Raw genomic sequence first — 19908 nt, 5'->3', positions numbered from 1 at the left:
TTTTATTTACTTGATCTGCTTAGAAAAAGGTTTTTAGTATTTTCTGCCTCATTAACAATGGATTTCCAATTTCAACAAGTCATTCTCGTGAATCTTCTTTGTTTTTAATATGTCACAATTTGATGCGTTTTCATAAGTAATTTCTTCAACGATGAAACCTAAGCAAACATTTTCTTTTTAATACAAATATATTTCAAAATCACGTGACCTATTGAGATATAATTTTAATTTCGTTTACCTACCATGAAAAAAAATTTTTAGTAGAGAGAGAGTAGAATAATAATTAAATATTCGATAGTCTCAGAATTTCTCTTTTCAATATTCTGTACATTTAGTACTTCACATTCATTTCTTGCCAATTGGTGAAACATGAGTATCCTATTTATTAAAACGAGTAGAATATGTGTCAATCGAAACTAACTCTTATCAAATGAACAATTTAACTAAAACAAGTTATTGGGTGCAGATATAGCAGACAGAACAAGATGAAAGATTTCCCAGAAAATCTTAGATTGTCTTCAAAAATGATCTATTATCGACCAATTTTCTGCTTGTTAATTATTCATCGAATATTAGATGTGCCAAAGATTTTCTAGAACGATAGAAGATGCGAGTAGAGCAACAAGAACCGGGGATAAATTTCTGGGAATTCAAGGCGAAATTCGGTCATGCCGCCGACGACGATTCGCTTGGTCGCCGTTTATACATAAATATAAATAAGTAGGGCACGGAGGATTTTCAGATAACAGCAGATGAATCGAGACCGTACGTACTACGGCGTTCCGTGCCAAGTCGCCGCTACACTCGTCGCATTTTTCGCGGCTTTGTGAATCGACTGAATACACAAATTTCGAGAGATCATCTTACAACACATGTATGTATGTATGCATCTATGTATGTATGTTTCCAAGTTATTTTCTTACAACTCCGGAACATAAATCTGCGACGAAATGATGTTATTCCAATGATGTTCACATAATTTTCCATCAATGTGGTGTATCTTGTATAATGGTAATTAATACTACTGTTTCATCTGAATTAGAAATCACAATAGATGTAATCTAAATTTAAAAAATCATAGGAAAAAGAATTAGTATCCAGTTTAGATAATTTTGATCAGAAAGAATCATATGATCAACGATCAATTCCTTGGTTACCGACAACCATTATCGATAATAGAAATTGCTTTCAGTTACGAATAAGCATAATCGACACCACAATCTCATTTTTAGTAACCTGTAATTGCAGAAATAAATTGAATTATTTTACCACATGTCATTTCATTAGAATTTAATGCGTCGAGCCAATTTCGTTCAAAAACTTTGAATTACACATACAAACCGGCCAATTCGTTTTCTCCCCTAGTTAAACGACTTTCGTTTACCGTCCTGCAATGCGAAAACCTTTAAGTTTCGAAAAAAATACGTAATTTCTGTCCAAATTTTTCTTCAACAAATTCGATGTAACGCTAATGAAAATTCAGTTATTTCGGTTACGCTACCACGCAATAATGCCGACTGCGCATGCGCACGTTTGAAATCAGTTACGAATATTGTGTGTGATTTACCCAGCTTAAATCCGAATCGAATGACAGCCACATCCGTGGATCTGGCAGCCACGCGTTCATATTGTTTAATGATACGTTGACTTCAATGTTGAAACGTACTTATCACCAACACCAAAACTTATTGGCACCAAACGATCAACATTCACGATGACGCCGCGCCGTTTCGCGTTGCAAAAGCGTGCCACCGGGCTCAGACGAGCAACATTCGATTATATTTACGCGAGAAAGCGGACTAACTTGATCACACCTACCATCAAGAGGTTTAACCTCTCCATTAGAAAATAAGTAACGGGTATTTCCAACGAAATTTTACGTTCGCGCCAACGATTTCATTGTTCCATGAATATACGATGCAATTGCCATTATATCGGCTCTTCATACTACGTATGTTTTCGACGATTAACGCTAGAGGGTGGTATGTTTTTCAAACGTAATGTATAATCTGATCTTGTAAATATGTATATAAAAGTCAAAGAAGACATTTGAAGGAACATAAGTGCGAAAGAAAACTGTGGAGAATAGCAGGATTAATTAACACGTTGAATGGCCACTGATGATCTATTTTTATACGTACTTTAAAATAATTAAAACAAGATAGATAACATTTACAATGTATTTAAAGTCACTAGAGTAAGTAACTAGAACGAAAAATACACTTTCGTTGTACTTCATTGCAATGTAATATCAATTACAACGTAATATTAATTAATATCTAATTTATAATTAAATATTCTGTCTCATAGAAATTAAATATTCTTATCATAGAAATTAAATATTCTTATAATTAAATATTCTGTTCCATAGACAAAGCGTGTGGCAGTCAACGTATTAATAAAGATTAATGTACAATTTGCATTGCATTGCATTGTCATTAATGAAACAAAAAGCGATGGTGTTTAATAGTTTTTCATGATACAAGTACATAAATAGATCAATTAAGAACGTTTGAAACAATATTCCCATATAGAATTACAGATGGGAGTACATTTGATCTATATAGATACATGTTAAGTATGAATGACATGATAGTTTTGTTTCACGTGAATATCGATCTTGAGATACACTTTGAGAGCGTACAATATATAACGGGGATAAACGTGGAAATGCAATGTACAAATAAATTTCTGTACATGTTAATATTATATGTTTAAGAAATAAAATTATAGTCGTATTAAATCTCCATCTAGTAGCCAAATAATTAGCTATCAGTAGCGCTTTTCATGTTATTGCAACTTCATATATATTTACATAAACATTTGCCTTTAATTAAAAAATTGTCGGTTCGTACTAAACAATATTTTATCTAATAATTTTTCTTTGAAAAAAAAAGTTTAGTCTCTAAATAACTATAGTTTCAAAAATCATTATGCAAATTGATATATACTGATCTTTAACTACCTGTAGGAAATGTAAGATTGTAAAAATACATACGAATACACATTATATGCAAAGATATGCGAATAGTGTAGAATATTTAGTTGTCTTCAAAAGAACATGAATTTGCATAAATAATTATTAATGTCGTTATTAATAATTTCGCACAATGAAAATAAACTATAGCAATAACATGAAACGATATATATTACGCACATTAGTATACTAATAGTATCGATCATCAATCGATGATTTTAAAGTATCGATCCAACTCACCAATTAAACAAAAGATCGATTCCCCCGGATAACCGTCGTCGTCATGTATGATATAAAACCGTAGTTATTCAATCTAGAAGCAATTGCACAAAAGATCGATCATTTTAAACATATCGATAAAAATCGAATTTAGAATTAAAAAATACGAAAAGAATTCTAATTTGTTTTAGGTATCAATCAACACATGAAAATTGCTTATTATAAAAAACATAATGCAAGAAAAAGAATAAAGAGATACTTTTCATTTAATCATGCTACGACTTTCGAATACTTTTCCCTTTTGTTCGTTTTAACGAAAAAAAAAAGATCTTAAATTTACTTTCAAGAATAACTAATGTATAAATCTTAGAATCAAGTCATACGTATTGATAACGATTTTCTTCGTATTCGTCTGAAACTTAAGAAATGTTAAAAAAATTGACGATTCAGTCGAATGCGATTTGAAGACCGTAGCAGGCTTAAATCTCAAAAGAAAGTATAGAAAGAAAGTACACGTTAGCATGAAAGCACGTTAAATAAAAAAAAAAAATCAGAATGATCACACTTCTTTGTCACTTTCTAACGTATTTCGATTTCTGCGAGGCGATTTCATACTACACGGGAGTAGCGAAAAACTTTTTTGTCGAGAGGATTCTAACCTCACCTGAGAGCGCACAATAATTTCCAAGGCAGCCGAATTCCGCTACTCGTTGATGTGGACCACCGGACAATCAATTAGAAACGACATTCTATAATGTCGTCGCTCACATCTCGTCGATTAAACGACCCAGTGAATTCGTTCAGTCACACGGTAAAATCGTGAACACGGAAATGTTACTCCGCCGTCTTTCATTTAACGTACGTAGCGTCACCCACCAGATGGCGCTACCGACATCGAACAGCTGATTTCTCATGCACGTGCGCCATGACTAGGACAGAACTATGATTACAGCAGATGTATATATGTATTCTGGTCAATTATAGAAATATTTGAAAATTAAAATGTATATTTTTATGAAAATATATGTATAGATTCCATAGTTTTGATGTATCAAATTTGTCATACATCCGCTATAACTATAGCCTAACGCAAAGCTATATAATGATAATTGCTCAATTCAAAATTTGATTCATCAAAGATCAAAGTCTATTAATACAATATTTCATACGTTTTAGTCAATTTACGTTATTGAATTATACTTGGAATTCAAATTCCAATTGTTGAAAAAATATCAGAATTTCAAATCTTATAAATTTACAAAGTTCCATGAGTACTTATGTGTATGTAATGAAGTCAAGATATTAACAAAATAAAGTTCATCAGCTTGGTTTCTGAAATATTCGTCTAATGCTCCTATTGATAGTAAAGCAAAAGTAGACTTAATTATAACTTAAAATTGGTAACTCATATGTCCTATCTTTCTTTCTTAATTTTCATTAATTTCATTGTTTAATATCTCTATATTCTATATTTTTTTTATTATTAGAATAAACATACCAAAAACAAATTGAAATATAAAATAAAGATAGTAGTATTATTTTTATCCTTGTTTCATAATCCTAGCTGCTTGTAAATGACTTCTGGTATTATTCTATGTTGCTGTTAACCCGGGATTACCCACCTGGGGGTCTAGGGGCTGGGATGTACCTGCAGTAGACCCCCACGTGGGTAATCCCGGGTTAAAATTGTACCAACAACAAATTCAACTATAAAATGAAATTAGTGTAACTTACAATATTCTCCTCTGTACAGAAAGCGCCATTTATTCTGCAAACCTGTTAAAAGAGGATATTGACTGAAAATATTTGGACGAATCATCTAGCGCCCCAGTATTTCTTGGAATTGTCTTCGTGGTCCTGCCTTGAGATATGCAACAGACAGCTATTTAAAGGTTTCATGAAAGATCATCAGTAGCAAAATTTGTTCACCAGAAATGACAGCATACAGATTTTTTGATGCAAGTCATAATTAATCTATGTGTACTTAAATCCGTTATATTCTGTCTAAACTGTAAAATATAAAGCAACTATGTACATAAATACAATTTTGTTCATGTATCTGTAATAAACAATTCATTTTTTTATAAATAAAAAAATAAATGTATATATTAAATATAATAAATATATTATCCTCCCTCCAATTGTTTATACTATTATACATAAATTAGTTTATTAAAAGTAGAAGTTTTATCGATGTAATATTAATTTCAATTTAATATATATTTTTATATTGTATAATATATAATGATACTCGATTATTATTAATATTATAATTATATTTACACACATAACATTTTAATAAATGTAACTTGAAATTTTGTAAGCTTATTGTCTATTAAGATTCAGGTTAGTTTTTTTTCAGATAGGTTAGTTTTCATATGTTACTGTGTCATCCACGTGCACTGCTTCTTGACAACTATCATGTCAGAACCACTACCATTGCCACAAAAAAAGTTTTACAGACAACGTGCGCACTCGAATCCTATAGCGGATCATTGCTTAGAATAGTATGTACTTATTTTCTATAAAAAAAAAATATAACACTTCAAAAAGTTTAATTCTATCTATAAACTCATTCATTTTTTGAATATAATTTCAGCCCTATTAAACCAGATTTAATGAATTGGAGTTCATTATATCCATTTTATTTTCCAACTAATAAAGAAGAATCCAAAGAACAGAATATTTCACAGAAACATGTTGAGTTTGTAGATATTGGTTGTGGCTATGGAGGATTATTAGGTATAAAATTAATTTTAAATTATATTGTTTTTTTATGGTATTAATAGAATCCTTTTTGCAATAGTTACACTATCGTCAATGTTTCCTGATAAGTTAATTCTTGGAATGGAAATTAGAGTAAAAGTTTCTGATTATGTTATGGATCGTATAGCTGCATTAAGATCACAAAATCCTGGACAATATCAAAATATTGCCTGCTTGAGGACTAATGCAATGAAATATTTACCAAATTACTTTTACAAAGGCCAGGTATAACCATATTTTTAAACTTACAATTTTCTATTTTTATAAATGATTTATATGTTTGTAGTTGAAGAAGATGTTCTTCTTATATCCAGATCCACATTTTAAGAAGTCCAAACACAAATGGAGAATTATAAATAAGACACTTCTGGCAGAATATGCTTATGTACTAGCTGAAGGAGTAATGTATTTTGTAAAATATTATTTAAATGCTCTTTTTTTTTACATCAATAAGTAACAATGAATATCATTTAAAGGCCATTGTATATACGGTGACAGATGTTAAAGACTTACATGAATGGATAGTGGAACATTTTCATGAACATCCATTATTTGATGATGTATCTAAAGAAGAATTGGTAAGAATTTCCTATTTATTACGTATATATGAAAGTAAAATTGAACATTACCTTATAAAATATATTTTTCGTAAAGGACAAAGATCCTATTGTTGAAAAGTTATATGAAAGTACAGAAGAAGGTCAAAAAGTAACAAGAAATAAGGGATATAAATTTTTGGCTGTATTTAAACGTATTCCAGATCCATTTGAGAAAAGAATTAATTGACATCATATGTATGTTTGTATATTTGTATATAAATAAAGATATTTTTTTTAATCATTCTGCGAAGGACACTCTAAATCGAGTTCTTAAATATATGTCATCATTATCAGCAGCAGCAGCAACAGCGATGTCATTACCATTATCATTATCATCATTATCATCATCATCATCATTGTCATTATTATTATCAAACTTAGATTTATTATAATCTAAAAAGAGATCATTTAAATAAATGATATTATTTTAACAGAGATTAATAAAAAATTGAAACTACCTTCGTCTAACTCTTTTTCGAGATCGGTTCGTTTTTGTTTAGGTAACATTTTAAGATAATTATAATGCCGTATGTCTTCATTGGGAATTAAATGTGTAGTTTTCAGAGAAAATTCATCGTGTATTATCATAAATAACATCTAAAAGCATATAACTATAAAATTCATATTTTCATCTTAATTTTGTCATGTTAATTTTCTTGACAAAAAATTAACATGACAAGTAAACATTTTTTTTTTTACTTGTTCCAGTATTGAATCAATAAGCGATAACGGCGGAGATATGTATGATCTTCGTATTAATCTCTTTCGTTCCCAAATATTCATCATAAATTGCGTATAATACAAATTTCTTTCAGGAAATAATACGTTTTCAATTAGTATCTTAAATCTTTTACTGTTGACAATATCCCTGAAAATTAACTCTAATGACTTATTTTATAAAAATAAAATGTAGAAAGGTAATATTTACCATAACAAGCCTTCTAAAATAAATTTTATTATACAAAGCTCTTTCTCGCTTAAAACAGTATAATTTTTACTATCGTCAAAATAAATTATATTTGATGGAGAAGCTTTCAATTCTTTTAATAAGTCGATATTCAAGCATTCATCTTCCACAGGATATACACTGCAACGTAAACTTAATGTTTTGTAGTATTGATCAGGTGGGTCAAGTATTTCTATCCATGATTTCTATGTAAAAATCAACTCATAACATAATTTGTTTGCTGCAGAATATTAATTAATTAGTTACCGTCATATAAGTTCCTTTTTCTGTAATGGTGAATTGGTTTTCTAGTTCCTGGTTTAAAATAGCATGTTTGATAATACTTCTTTGATATTCCCGCCTTTTACTAGCGTTAAAAAATACACATGGTACATAAATATCGATTTGACAAGGATGTTTTTTAGTAGAAATTTTTATTCTAAAACTTTGCACTGCTTTTGGATATAATATGCCCTTTCGAGGAAATATGTCGACGCACAGTATCTCCGATATGTCTTGACTAAAGACATTTAACAATTTAGACATTTAAAAATGTTAGGAAATTTCTACACATTTAAAAGTTTAAAAAGTACCATTTCCATTCATAGGCGAGTGCATCAAAATTTGAACTGTTATATACTAAAAGAATTTTAACGATGGAATTATGTGTAGACAGAAACCATACATTGATGCAATCAATACTGAAATACACAGGAAATAGTGGAGTTCTACAAGCACAATGAGACGGTATTGTTCTTGAAATACTGACTAATCTGAAATCAGAAGTTGACTCCCCTTCTAATATCAATTCTTCTGTTTTATCACCCATAGTTATTGGAACTGTTATCTAAAAGGTATAATATTAATTTTTTAATTTCAGAGTTGTTCAGTTTTGTATACCAGTTGGTGTATACCTTATATACACCAAACATTCTTGGTTCAAACTTCAAAAGAAGAGGTGCAGCTGTTCCACTTTTTATAGTACCATATTGTGTTAAACATGAAAAAATCTGACAATGATAACTTTCATTCATTTCGCAGATATTACTAATATTTACAGAATACGGCAAATCATTATTTGTAATATTGAATATCCAATTTACCTAGAATTCCATTATATTTTTTCTATACTGATATAAAGTACTATTTAAATATAAAATAAGAATAATATAAAGGAAATAAAAATTATATTATAAAAATGAAATTATACCCTATACATTGCTCCCTTGTTTCCAAAATAAGTTTTTCCGAAATTTACGAGTGTAGTGCTTAAGAAATTATTTTGGGACTCAGACTCGGTTAAACAATCAATTATTACATTTAACATAATACGACGATCATGTCCAATATTTAATTCCCAACATATTATCGTTTTTCCGGCTAATGAGTAATGAATTTTCATACCAATCACGGTTTCTTCCTTTGACTGTAAAGCATCATTAATTAGTATTATTAATACTTTTATATATACTTAATTTAATATATTTTATACTTTTTAAACCTAAAAATAAAATGGTCATACTTTTAATATTTCCGATTTTATGTACATTACACAAAGATCTGTATGTACACAATCAGTTTCTGCATGTTGAGGTAAATAACGAACTGTTTTGTAACGAACCACAGGTTTACAAGAACATGTTTTGATTCTTTTTGAAGCCAATTTAATAGGGAATGATGAGAGATTGGTCATTATCCATTCTACGAACATAGTTCCTTTATTTATGAGCATTGGGAAAAGATTGATATTTATAGTTCTTGTTTCTCCTGGCAGTATGTTTTCTAGTACTTCATTTAATCTAAAAAAAAAAAAGAAAATTAATCATAACATACATTATATCAATTATACAAGATATAAAAAAAGAAATTTACTTATTTACTTGCAGTCTTTCCCATAAAAAATGTTTGCTTATATGTATTGAACAATGCTGATTATATGCAAACGCACATATATTTTGTACCTAATGCAAACATCGTATATATAAACATTATTTTATAATTTCAACTTTTTATACTCGAATAAATTTTAATTTTACTTTCATTGTTGGTAAGATACACATGCAGCACACATTACAAATTTGTACTGGATCTTGTTTATCTATTAATATATCTGATTGAAAATTAATTCTTATCAGATATTGAATTACAAATTCATAATACACTGCTGTACGCGGACTAATGGAAACCATAATTCTTTGCTGTGATCCTGCGAAAATCGTTTCTGATACTGGATGTAATTTAACATCTTCAATATTTTCAAAAGGCCAGTTACGATGAACGCAAATTAGTTTATAATAAATATTTACTGAACTAGAATTAATAAGATCGAAATGCAACGTTTTGGTATCGTTATATTCCAACTCTCCGAAATGTAATTCTTTTGGAATTGCCTAAAAAAAAAAAAGGATGAATAAAAGTAAAATTTTTCGTTTACTTTATATTAAACAAAAAATCATCTTGTATATATCATAAACTTTACCTTTAATGATCCTATTTTGCTACTTCCACGAACGCGTAGAATTGCGCAGCATTTCGATCCAACAGTTATTCCACTTTTTACGACAATTATAATGCATTGTACCTCAAAATCATAGTCTATATCTGGCGTAGTTGGAAAAAAGGTGCATTCTTGATTTAAAGTATCATTTGCATCAATTTCTCCATTTATACATTGCATATTAAATTCAGGTGGCAATTGATAAAATTGATATCTATAAATAAATAACTTAATGTTAAAATGTATCTTACGCATTTTTTTTTTAATAAACAAATTGACTTACTTTATTTTATGACGAGTAACATTTCTCATTGCAAATTCTAAAAACTGTTGACAACCTGACATAACTGATGGAAAATTTAATGTATTGTTATTGCTAAAAACAATATTTGCATACTCTGCGTATCCTTTAAAATCTATATAATGTTCATCTTTCATATTTCCATTAAAATATACTGTCCATCTTTCTATATAAATCTGTTCATTCTGAAATTTAGGTGTCATTTCAACCACAATTATTTGATAATCCCTGCAATTAAATAATTCAGCTATTAATAATTTTTAATCAAATGGTAAATTCACAGACGCATTTAGAAAATACATATCATACTGATAAATTACACCAATCATTGGTTTTACAAGAAAATAACTTGTCGATGGTGAAACAAATTGAAACATGAGAGGTAAATGTCCAAATCTTTTAATGAGGAAAGTGGTATAAACTGGATATGGTGGTACACATGGAGGCATTATTACAATTTGAGGTATTTCATACTGTGGAATCCATCCATTTGAAGTAACAGGAAAAGAATGACCTGAGAGATACTTTGATGTTTAAATTTTTTTTTTATAAAGCTTTCATTTTTAATATATTTTAATAACTTTTATCATTAAGCTTTTGCATGATATAGTATTATACCTATCATGGTTGCAGATGTAACAAATGGAAAAGTAGAGAGCTTTTTATTTTCCAAAAAAACAGAACAAATAATCTTTCTTCCATAAAGATTACATTTTATATCAGGATTAAATGTAAGTTCAAATAAAGCGGATTGATGTGCAAGGACTAACAATTCAGAAGGTGTTATATTAAAAATTTTATCAGCATCTACGACACAACAAATGAATTAAAAACTAATATTATAGTATGAACTGTGTGTAAATTACCTCTTTCCCAAGTAATTAGCAAATTTGAATAATTATGATTTGTGAGGCATATCGAATGAGGTATTCTTGGATTTATACTTTCTATATCTACATCAGCTTGACCAAGATTAAAATAATGCTTTGACAACGATATTGGTGGAATATCTCCTAATCTATCAATAACATCTTTCATATACCCTTTAAAACCATCTTTTGCTTTCAAAGGAAAAGTAACAGCATCTACGGTGCCTTTCTTAAGAGTTAACGAGCTACAGCAGCCATATAATTCTATAATAATTGGTTCCTATAGATTAAATAAATCTTTCGATAAAGTCGATAAAAATTATATATCAATATCGATCCAATTGTTTCATTTACTTGATATAAAATCAAAACAACCAAATAATAAGTATATCTCCCCTCTTTCGACGATGTAAACGTAATTCTAATATACTTATGAGACCAAGGATTGATAATACCGTATCTTGTGTCTAATTGAAATGGCTTATGTTTTTCGTCTATATTAAACATAAAGGTCGCGGCAACATTAGAGTCATTCGTTAATTTAATTCGCCTCTTAATCTCTGGATTCTCCATTGTACAACTCATGAAAATCTTTCTTACTGAACAAGTTACTTGCGGACCTATTCGAATATACATATGAGGATGAAAGTTGTACATACAAAACGTATATATAAAATGCATAAACAGAGAGACGTGAGATAAAATTTCACAATGAGTTATAAAGTGTACTTTACAAGTACCGATACTAGATCCATAAGTGATAATTTTCGTACATTCTGCACTGCTATCTACAATTATAAAATAGTCAACGTTCTTTGAAAACGCAACGTGTGGCCGATAGCATATCTCGCATGAATAGTTCTCGTCGGGTGCTAGAGTCCAAGTGTAAGAACGTAAATGAAATACGTGATCCAATGGATTCGTGATTGGATCCCTTTGAACTTGGTATATCTGTTCTCTCTGCAAATCAAATTTAATTTTCTTTCCTTAGATGTCAACAAAACAATTTGTTGGGAAATCGGTGTATCTAAGAAGCTGGAATTACAAAGTTCAAATATAAATATTTATTTATATTTTTTATCAAGATCATAACCGTATATTTATACATATACATATATACATATAGATTGAGTTTAGATTGAGTTTATTCGTATATCTCAAACTTATTCAAAATCATATCTCGAAAACTTATTTCAAAAATTACGGATTATATGTACATGTATCGAATTAAGGGTGTTGACTTTGGTAATCCACCTGGAAGGTCATTGGAATTTACAACGTGGACAACTTTATAACCAGTCATCAAAATCTCCTCCGTACATCGATTTGTATAATTATAATTAATGAACCATGAATTTTTTAACTACAAGTTTCAATCTCTGTGAACGTAGTTGAAAAAAAAGGGAAAGAGAGAGAATTCGAAGGTTTATCTTTCGTGTATCAAAAATCGTAACAAGACAGTTTCGCATGTTAAATATTACAAAATTTATGCGCCTACAAGTTTCACAGAAAAAAATTCGCTTTAGATCGGCAATTAGATACTGAATACACACTTACGTAAGATTCGTTCCATATATCTATCATCTTCACCGCTGTTTTGCCAATTTCTACCTCACCGAAATCAAGCTTAATTACTTTCATCTTGCACGTATGTCACAATAAACGTTATCTCGAAGAGCCTTCGAGAGCCTGTTCTCCTCAATCGCGAAACAGAACAACGATACCCTCCTTCCAACGATGTTTTCATTTGAAATCCGTCGAGTCGAGATTGTCGATCTCGATCTCGATCCCGATCTCGCGTCTCTTCGTTTTTCTCGAACGCACCGAGGCACATTCGTTTTGTTTTGATAAACGTAGAATGACGTATCTGTGCGGACAGTGAGTCTCCAAGCAATTTTTCGCGGAAAACGGTTAATTACTGCGATTCCCCCCATCGTTTCGTACGGATATTCCTCGAAGGATTAGTCATAGACACCATTGGTTAATAATCGATGGTGGCCCGTGTCCTTTATGGATTTTTGACAGCCCTTGGAAAAAATGGCCCGACGAAATGTTTTACTTCTGTGGTTGCTGTATCTTGCGAACAATTGCGTGAATTACAGTTCGTGCATGTCGCATAATAATTATTACGACGAATGTGAGCTTTTTTCAATAAAATACATTCGTTTTCTTACTATCTATTATTCAGTGTTGTTATTGGGAAGGATGTCTAACGTACAATTTTTTTTTTTCTTTTTTTTAGATGGATTGGAATCGGAGAAGCTGTGCAGTATACTTGGTAAAGTGTCAACTATAGACATCAATACCAGTGCTGCAATCGTCCAGCCGAAACACATGCTGGACCGATGGAATGTTCGCATGAATGTCCATTGCAAGTTCAAAGTTACAACAGCTAAAGGTTATGGACTGTTTGGTGTCGTGCAAAAGATGTCTTTCAGGAAAAACGGGACACAATGTCTGGATTATGTGCAAGTAAGTATATTTAATGAACGTTATTGTTGTCGTATTAGATGAAAAAGAAAAACATTACCAAATCTCTCTAGTTCTCCAATCTAATTGAACCGGCTTTCAATCCATTTCAGTTCAAAAGAAAAGATTATCACAAGACAAAAAAGTTTTGTGGTTCTGTGGATCGTAATAAAGTGAAGTATTCAGTACCTGAATCAGAAAATAATGCTGAATCAGAGACTTATGCCGAATATGATCCAAGCAATCATAAATCTAATGCGGAATTAGAAACTGAAATATTTATCTCGAAAGAGAAGTTGGAAGCTGGGGAGTACCTTGCTCTTCGTATTGCTTACACGTCTTTTGGAAGTAAGTTAACTTGATCTCAAGAATTTGATGATTACTTATCATTTTAATATAACACTCAATATCTTAGACTGCAGTGATGTGGACTCCAAGAGATATAAATCAATTGGTCACAACACCTGTATGCTAAATGAATACTTTTGTGACGAGGTTTACAATTGTGTACCAGATATTTGTTCTGACGAGGGTAATTGTACTCATGAAATTATTAGTTCTGGCACTGGCACAAAAGTAACAGTTGGTGCAGTGACTACCATGATCTTATGCTTTATCATATTTGTTATGTGTTTGTGGATATGTAAAAGGTCGCAAAAATTATGTTGGTCTACCGATTGTGTGCTTATGTCTATCGATTCAGACGTGTGTTCAAGACCGGGTACACTGCCACATGAAACCGAGGGATCTGTTAATCCACCAGTTCCCTCAGCACCAATGTTAGAAGTCGCGGTTCCTTCGTCAGTTGCTGATAAAGATTTACCACCTAGTTACGATTCCCTATTTCCAGAACAAAATAATCCTGTTAGATTATAATCGTAAGTGTAAGTTATTGTGTAATTGATTTGTACTGACAGCTTATTATCTAATGTTTTAATTAGATATTGCTGTATACAATGCAGTCCTCAGATATATATATGGTATGAATGAGTGCCTTTTTTGAATGAATCAGATATAAGTGAATCACAAACAAGTGCTCGATAAAAATACTGAATTTTTATACCAACTTTTTTGTCAATATCGTATACATTAGCATTTATAATACTAAATATTTTTATATTTTATATAACTCATTCTGCAAAACTGTACTGAGATACAAATGTAGAGCCTGTAAGAACTAAAGTATAAACTACTACGAACAGTCAATTACTCAGCAACGAAAAAGTACTATTTTAGGATAAACGATATTTCGATTATAATTTATAAGCTGCTTTTAATGTTGGAAAAATACAGTATTTAATAAATATATTTATACAAGATTATTTTTCAATTATTGTTAAAAATACTCGTTAGTTAATTGATCGTGTATTAAGTTACAAATTATTCGTTGTATTATCTTCATTTACATTCCAATATGTTCGTGTAACCATAAACAAGCGTTAATGACGTTATCAATTTCAGCAGTTCCCGATGCTAAAGGATGATTATCTTCGTAAAGTAGCATTCTGTAAAAATATATACCTATTAAAGAAACTGTACGAAGAGATTTTGAATTTAATATGATTTCTAATTTGTACTTATAGAAACTACTTGCTTTGTTTTAACGTTATTTGCCTTAAGACGTTGATACCACAGTTTCCCTTGAGACGAAGGTACCCGCAAGTCGTTCGAACCGATACATAATAAGGTTGGAGCTTTCACATTGTTAACGTGCATAATTGGAGAACATTTAAACATCTTCACAAACATTTCAACTCGATCCGATTCCGAGAGTGGTGCACTTTCATCAAAGGGATAATTGATTTCAGCAGCACACCTGAAATTAAATGCATTACAAAGACAATAATTGAAAGAAAATTTTCTATATGATACCTAATCTTTGTATTATTCTTTCTTTTATTTTTTACAATATTTCATTCTACAATTAAGCTTACTTAATTCTTTCTTCCTTACTCAGAGCATTGCGACTGCAATATAATTGAAGTAATTCAGAACTATGAAAAATCTTTAATAATACAATAATGTTTTTACCAATCTGGAATGTCTGATATCGAGTACATAGCAGCAATGTCGATTACAGGGTTTCTTGCAACAACAGCTTTATATAAACCCTATAAAAATAAGTTGCATTTTACTGAATATTGTTATTACGTTTGCTAAGTATATGAATATACGAATAGTTTATGAATTTACCGGATATTGAGCACTTAAGTGAGTAACTAAAAATCCTCCATGAGATCCACCCGTAATTCCTACTTTGTCTGGATTTAACCATGGATATTTTCGTAGAGCTTCATTTGTAGCAGTCACACAGTCCTTCACATCAACGTTTCCAACTTTCCCTTGAAGATATTCAACGTTTTTTGACCCCATTCCGGTGGAGCCACGATAGTTAACTTGTACTATTGCGAAACCTTAAATAAAACATTTTTTAGAAAAAAGTTAAGATAGATTGTGAAATATAAATTATTATAAATGTATTGTGAATATTTACCTGATAAAACAAACAAAAAGTAATCCAATATAAACGAATTTGCATAGTTAACATGAGGTCCACCATGTGGTGCAATTATTAGAGGTACAGATTTATCATTTCCATTTTTTGGCCCAAAATAAATAAAATTAAAATGTTCTACAAAAAGTAAAAATCATTAAAAGACTGTTTCTTATATTTTTCAATTCTTAAAGTTTTTAATAATTTACTTACTAATTTCTTCGTCGTTGTCGTAATCATATTCGGAACCCTCGTACATTAAATTTTCTGTACCAGGGATCGTTTCAGGAACAGAAACTCTATATTTTTTAATGTGACCAGTAGCGATTGTTTTCGAGTCAAATTTTCCTACTGTAAGCGTAGGTGGTTCCAAAAGAGACATTTCCGAAAATGCAATAACATCATTTTTTACGTCCAAAATAGTAAGACTACTTTTATCATTTTGGATCTCAGTTACAGTTTTCGTTTCTGCAAATTATATTTTTGTTACTAATGACTTAAACAAAGGGAAAATTGAATAAAAATGAAATACATTACGAATTTTTACTTGTGTCAACGATGTAAGAACGTGTGTTATTCTGTTGAGCTGTACTTAAAAATATATACTGTGAATTCATACTCCAGCATCGGCGTGGTAACCGACCATATAAGCCATAAAATTTTTCAGCATTTTTGATAGGTATACTCGAATGTACAATGTCTATGAGTATATCAGCCTGCGTAAAATACAATATATATTTAAATAAAATTAACATTAAGGTAAGTATATCCTAATATATAAATACCTTAGAATTTTTACAAGTGAATTCAAGATGCATAAGTCTATGAGCATTATGATGCGCACCACCTGCTTCTCTTTCTAACCAGATTAAACATTTTTTATCAGGACTAAGTCTTGGGCTATGCACCGCACATCCATCTTTTGAGAGCTTGTCTAAAAAAAATATATATATATAAGTAAATTATTTTTATTAATTTATTTTGGGCCAAAAAAATATATATATATAAGTAAATATATATATATATATATATATATATATATATATATATATAAATATATATATATATATATATATATATATATATATATATATATATATATATATATATGATCTTAATTTACAAACTAAAAAGTAAAATGGACTATTTCTTACTGTATTGTCCTTTTGTTAATAAAAATATCCAAGAAAGTCTATTAGTACAGGCAATTAGACCTAAATGTCTTGGCTCATGTTTCCATGCTACACCAATGATACTTTCACTATCTGCAGCCCATAGTACTTGAGCAGGTGATAGTTCATCTGGTATACCCGTGAGAGCTGAAATTGTGTCTGTTGTCGTATCAAGGATAGCAACAACTGGATGGTGTTTACCTACCAATTGTTCTCCCCAATGAGGCTTGTAAATATATTCGTTACCCTATACCAAGTATTTCACCAGTTAAAGCTGAAGTTCCTTACTATGTATTTACATTAAAAACAAAAACAAAAAAAAACAAAAAGTAATTTACCACTGTTACATTTTCTTCCTTTTTATCTTTATCTTCTTTATTTATAGGTTTCTGCTTATAAAATGGTTCTGACTTTGGTTGCTTTTTCTCAGCGATATATAATACTTTTGTTTTGTCTGGAGACCATTGGAAAGAAGCAAATTCAGCTGGAAACGAAAAAACAAAATTTTTGAGTTCTTGTTAAATATTACATATGTATTGAATATACAGGATGGACAAGCAAAAATGGATATCTATTTTTTGTTGTACGAAAAAACTTCTGAGGGCAAAGTTGCACTACAAACATAATTCTGAAAATATCTTTTTTCAATGTTCAAATTTATTTACGAGATCTCAAGATTATCGTTATCTTTTGTATAATTAATCTATAATTACTTTTGGATATTTTTCCAATCTATAGGTCGTTGAATTTGTTTTTTCACTTTCTACAAGAATATTTAAAAGGTAAATACAAATTAAGCAAGCAAAGAAAAACGATAACGACCTCCAAGTCTTATAAACAAACCATCAATAAAAAAAAAGATATCTTATTTGTCTTTTAAAACAGTTCGATTTTGTCTTCAGAAGTTCTTTTTGGTACAACAGAAAAATGGTTCCACTTAGCTAATCCGATTTGTATGCAACTTTGGGATAATAATTACAATCCGTGTAGACATCGCCGTGCACATCTAAAGCACTTAAATCATAATTCTTCACGAGCCTCTGTTTATCCCAGATCTCAATAAATTGTTTATTGGTATTTTCAATTAGGGCCTGTCTCAATACGGCTCTGCGTTGCTTATCTTCGGTATAATCAGATAAAGACCTGCAATAAAAATGAATTTCTTTACAGATGTGCAACACATCTCACAACATACGACAAATTGCATTTTCACAAGCATGCAACGTACTCTACTGTAGTATCCATAGGAAAGCTGTCGGACTGCACTTGAAACTTCGAGTCCAGAATGTGAGTCTGGCAAAACTTTTGGTTTGTTCTTCTTTCCAAATTCCTTTGAGACCAACCGCTCAGAATTGTTATCCCGTTCTCGCTAACGTCGAGGATTCTCGCGCTGCTCAGAGATGGATTTCGTGCCAACGTTTTATACAGGTGGACAGTATTTTCGATCTGCGAAACAATCATTTATTTATTTTTTTTAAATTTCTGCAAAAGTATCGTCTTGATATTTGTAACTCTAGCATACCTGATTATTCGTTGCCATCGTGCAGAGAGGTATTTGCTCCACGGCTCGTTATCAAATTCTCGTTATCAATTTGTGACAAATATGCTATATAAAAGGCGCGCAAATATCGATAAGAATCAAGCACAGATAACGAATTGAATAAACAATTGAATGTATACAGAAGAGATTCTTGAATTCATGTCACGAGATGATTACTTCTGCGATATAACTCGAATAAAATGTATGGAAACCTCACGTTCCCTTACCGCTGATTGATGCTAACAGATCTTTTGTTTGAAAAATTTATAAATTCTTATTCGTTCATTTCGTAGATCGAACGAAATACACTGAAGAAGCTGAGTACCCGACTAAGAGGACTCGATTGCGAAGGTTCAAAAAGTTCCCAGTAATTTATTCCAATAAAAATTGAATCGCTTTGTGGACACTGAACTATTGGCGCCACGTAGCGGCGGAAAATAGCGGAAATAATCTCTTAACGACAAGAATGGAAAATAGGATTTGCCCATTTTCAGTGGTTAATTTCATTCTATGTGTGTACGATATGAAGTTGAGGTTTTCGATTACGTTCACGGACAGATTCGACTTTGATTTTGAATGTAATTTACGAGAAATTACATTTCATTTAAGAGAAAGTTTTGATCTATTAAACAAGATTTGAAACTCTGTTCATGCGTCATCTGTCAAATCGAGAAAGCTGAATCAAGCTAAAAACTAAAGAAAATAAAAGAAAAGCTAAAGGTTTAAAATCGAGAATGCAATTTCAAAAGTTTGCAAGTTAATTTTCAATTAGTGCTTCGTCGGACACTGTGGTGCCATCTATCAGTAATATTGGTTCTGAAGTTACCGACGTTTACCAGCAGCTGGCGCCGCCAATATTCAAATTGTAGTGATTATGATGATAATATCATAATACTACAAGTAAGAACTTCGTAACTTTAGTAACTTTTAATAAATTATAATAAATGATATTTAAATAACAATAATATATTAGATAAAGTTTATAGCACAAATAGATAACTTTTCCGTGAATGTTAATTAAGGAATGAATAACAAATTATAAAATGGAGTCTATATATA

General features: G+C 30.5%; 5 protein-coding genes across 14 annotated transcripts in view; 2 read left to right on the top strand and 3 right to left on the bottom strand.

Annotated features, from left to right (window-relative positions):
* The window catches only part of LOC122531555 (kinase D-interacting substrate of 220 kDa), a 32817-nt gene extending 28716 nt beyond the window's left edge, over nt 1-4101 (bottom strand). Inside the window, exons 1-2 of one of the 3 annotated variants that reach the window (XM_043659573.1) lie at nt 3861-4101; nt 3214-3290 (exon numbers count right to left, since the gene is read on the bottom strand). The gene's annotated coding sequence lies outside the window, so the exon portion shown is untranslated. The remainder of the gene's footprint in view (nt 1-3213; nt 3291-3860) is intronic. The other 2 variants (XM_043659572.1, XM_043659575.1) reach the window with 2 other exon arrangements.
* A 1427-nt stretch (nt 4102-5528) lies between these two features.
* Nucleotides 5529-6823, top strand: LOC122531572 (tRNA (guanine-N(7)-)-methyltransferase). 2 transcript variants are annotated; one of them, XM_043659619.1, is made up of 6 exons: nt 5529-5703; nt 5796-5938; nt 6003-6187; nt 6249-6347; nt 6439-6540; nt 6617-6823. In XM_043659619.1, the coding sequence occupies exons 1-6, from the start codon at nt 5618-5620 to the stop codon at nt 6746-6748; spliced, it is 747 nt and encodes a 248-aa protein (XP_043515554.1). In that variant the 5' UTR covers nt 5529-5617; the 3' UTR covers nt 6749-6823. The 2 variants fall into 2 exon arrangements, with proteins under 2 accessions (XP_043515554.1, XP_043515553.1); XM_043659618.1 differs by having other exon boundaries at nt 5532-5703; nt 6249-6362.
* Nucleotides 6682-12838, bottom strand: LOC122531557 (cilia- and flagella-associated protein 65-like). 2 transcript variants are annotated; one of them, XM_043659581.1, is made up of 19 exons: nt 12732-12838; nt 11915-12134; nt 11529-11794; nt 11172-11454; nt 10924-11112; nt 10615-10819; nt 10288-10533; nt 9987-10218; nt 9544-9897; nt 9380-9468; nt 9030-9306; nt 8718-8933; nt 8422-8610; nt 8101-8354; nt 7775-8027; nt 7490-7713; nt 7261-7429; nt 7020-7158; nt 6682-6954 (listed from the first exon to the last, which is right to left on the bottom strand). In XM_043659581.1, exons 1-19 carry the CDS (start codon nt 12813-12815, stop codon nt 6800-6802), a joined length of 4044 nt encoding a protein of 1347 aa, XP_043515516.1. In that variant the 5' UTR covers nt 12816-12838; the 3' UTR covers nt 6682-6799. The 2 variants fall into 2 exon arrangements, with proteins under 2 accessions (XP_043515516.1, XP_043515515.1); XM_043659580.1 differs by lacking the exon at nt 11172-11454 and having other exon boundaries at nt 11630-11794.
* Nucleotides 12839-13165: 327 nt separating this feature from the next.
* On the top strand, nt 13166-14962 carry LOC122531570. 2 transcript variants are annotated; one of them, XM_043659614.1, is made up of 4 exons: nt 13166-13311; nt 13417-13646; nt 13757-13991; nt 14059-14962. In XM_043659614.1, exons 1-4 carry the CDS (start codon nt 13212-13214, stop codon nt 14517-14519), a joined length of 1026 nt encoding a protein of 341 aa, XP_043515549.1. In that variant the 5' UTR covers nt 13166-13211; the 3' UTR covers nt 14520-14962. The 2 variants fall into 2 exon arrangements, with proteins under 2 accessions (XP_043515549.1, XP_043515548.1); XM_043659613.1 differs by having other exon boundaries at nt 13718-13991.
* LOC122531560 (acylamino-acid-releasing enzyme-like) lies at nt 14915-19374 on the bottom strand. Of its 5 annotated transcripts, XM_043659591.1 has the most exons (15): nt 19077-19373; nt 18832-18915; nt 18538-18755; nt 18289-18452; nt 17648-17793; nt 17292-17556; nt 16923-17071; nt 16685-16865; nt 16351-16605; nt 16138-16275; nt 15837-16057; nt 15675-15754; nt 15578-15610; nt 15238-15459; nt 14915-15148 (listed from the first exon to the last, which is right to left on the bottom strand). In XM_043659591.1, the coding sequence occupies exons 2-15, from the start codon at nt 18847-18849 to the stop codon at nt 15046-15048; spliced, it is 2193 nt and encodes a 730-aa protein (XP_043515526.1). In that variant the 5' UTR covers nt 18850-18915; nt 19077-19373; the 3' UTR covers nt 14915-15045. The 5 variants fall into 5 exon arrangements, with proteins under 5 accessions (XP_043515526.1, XP_043515527.1, XP_043515525.1 ...); XM_043659592.1 differs by having other exon boundaries at nt 18538-18758; nt 18838-19374; XM_043659590.1 differs by having other exon boundaries at nt 18832-19373.
* Nucleotides 19375-19908: the final 534 nt, after the last annotated feature.

This window comes from Frieseomelitta varia, unplaced genomic scaffold (assembly GCF_011392965.1).
Source record: "Frieseomelitta varia isolate USP_RPSP 00005682 unplaced genomic scaffold, Fvar_1.2 scaffold_405, whole genome shotgun sequence".
Taxonomy (NCBI): domain Eukaryota; kingdom Metazoa; phylum Arthropoda; class Insecta; order Hymenoptera; family Apidae; genus Frieseomelitta; species Frieseomelitta varia.
This window is presented reverse-complemented; position numbering and strand designations above follow the sequence as displayed.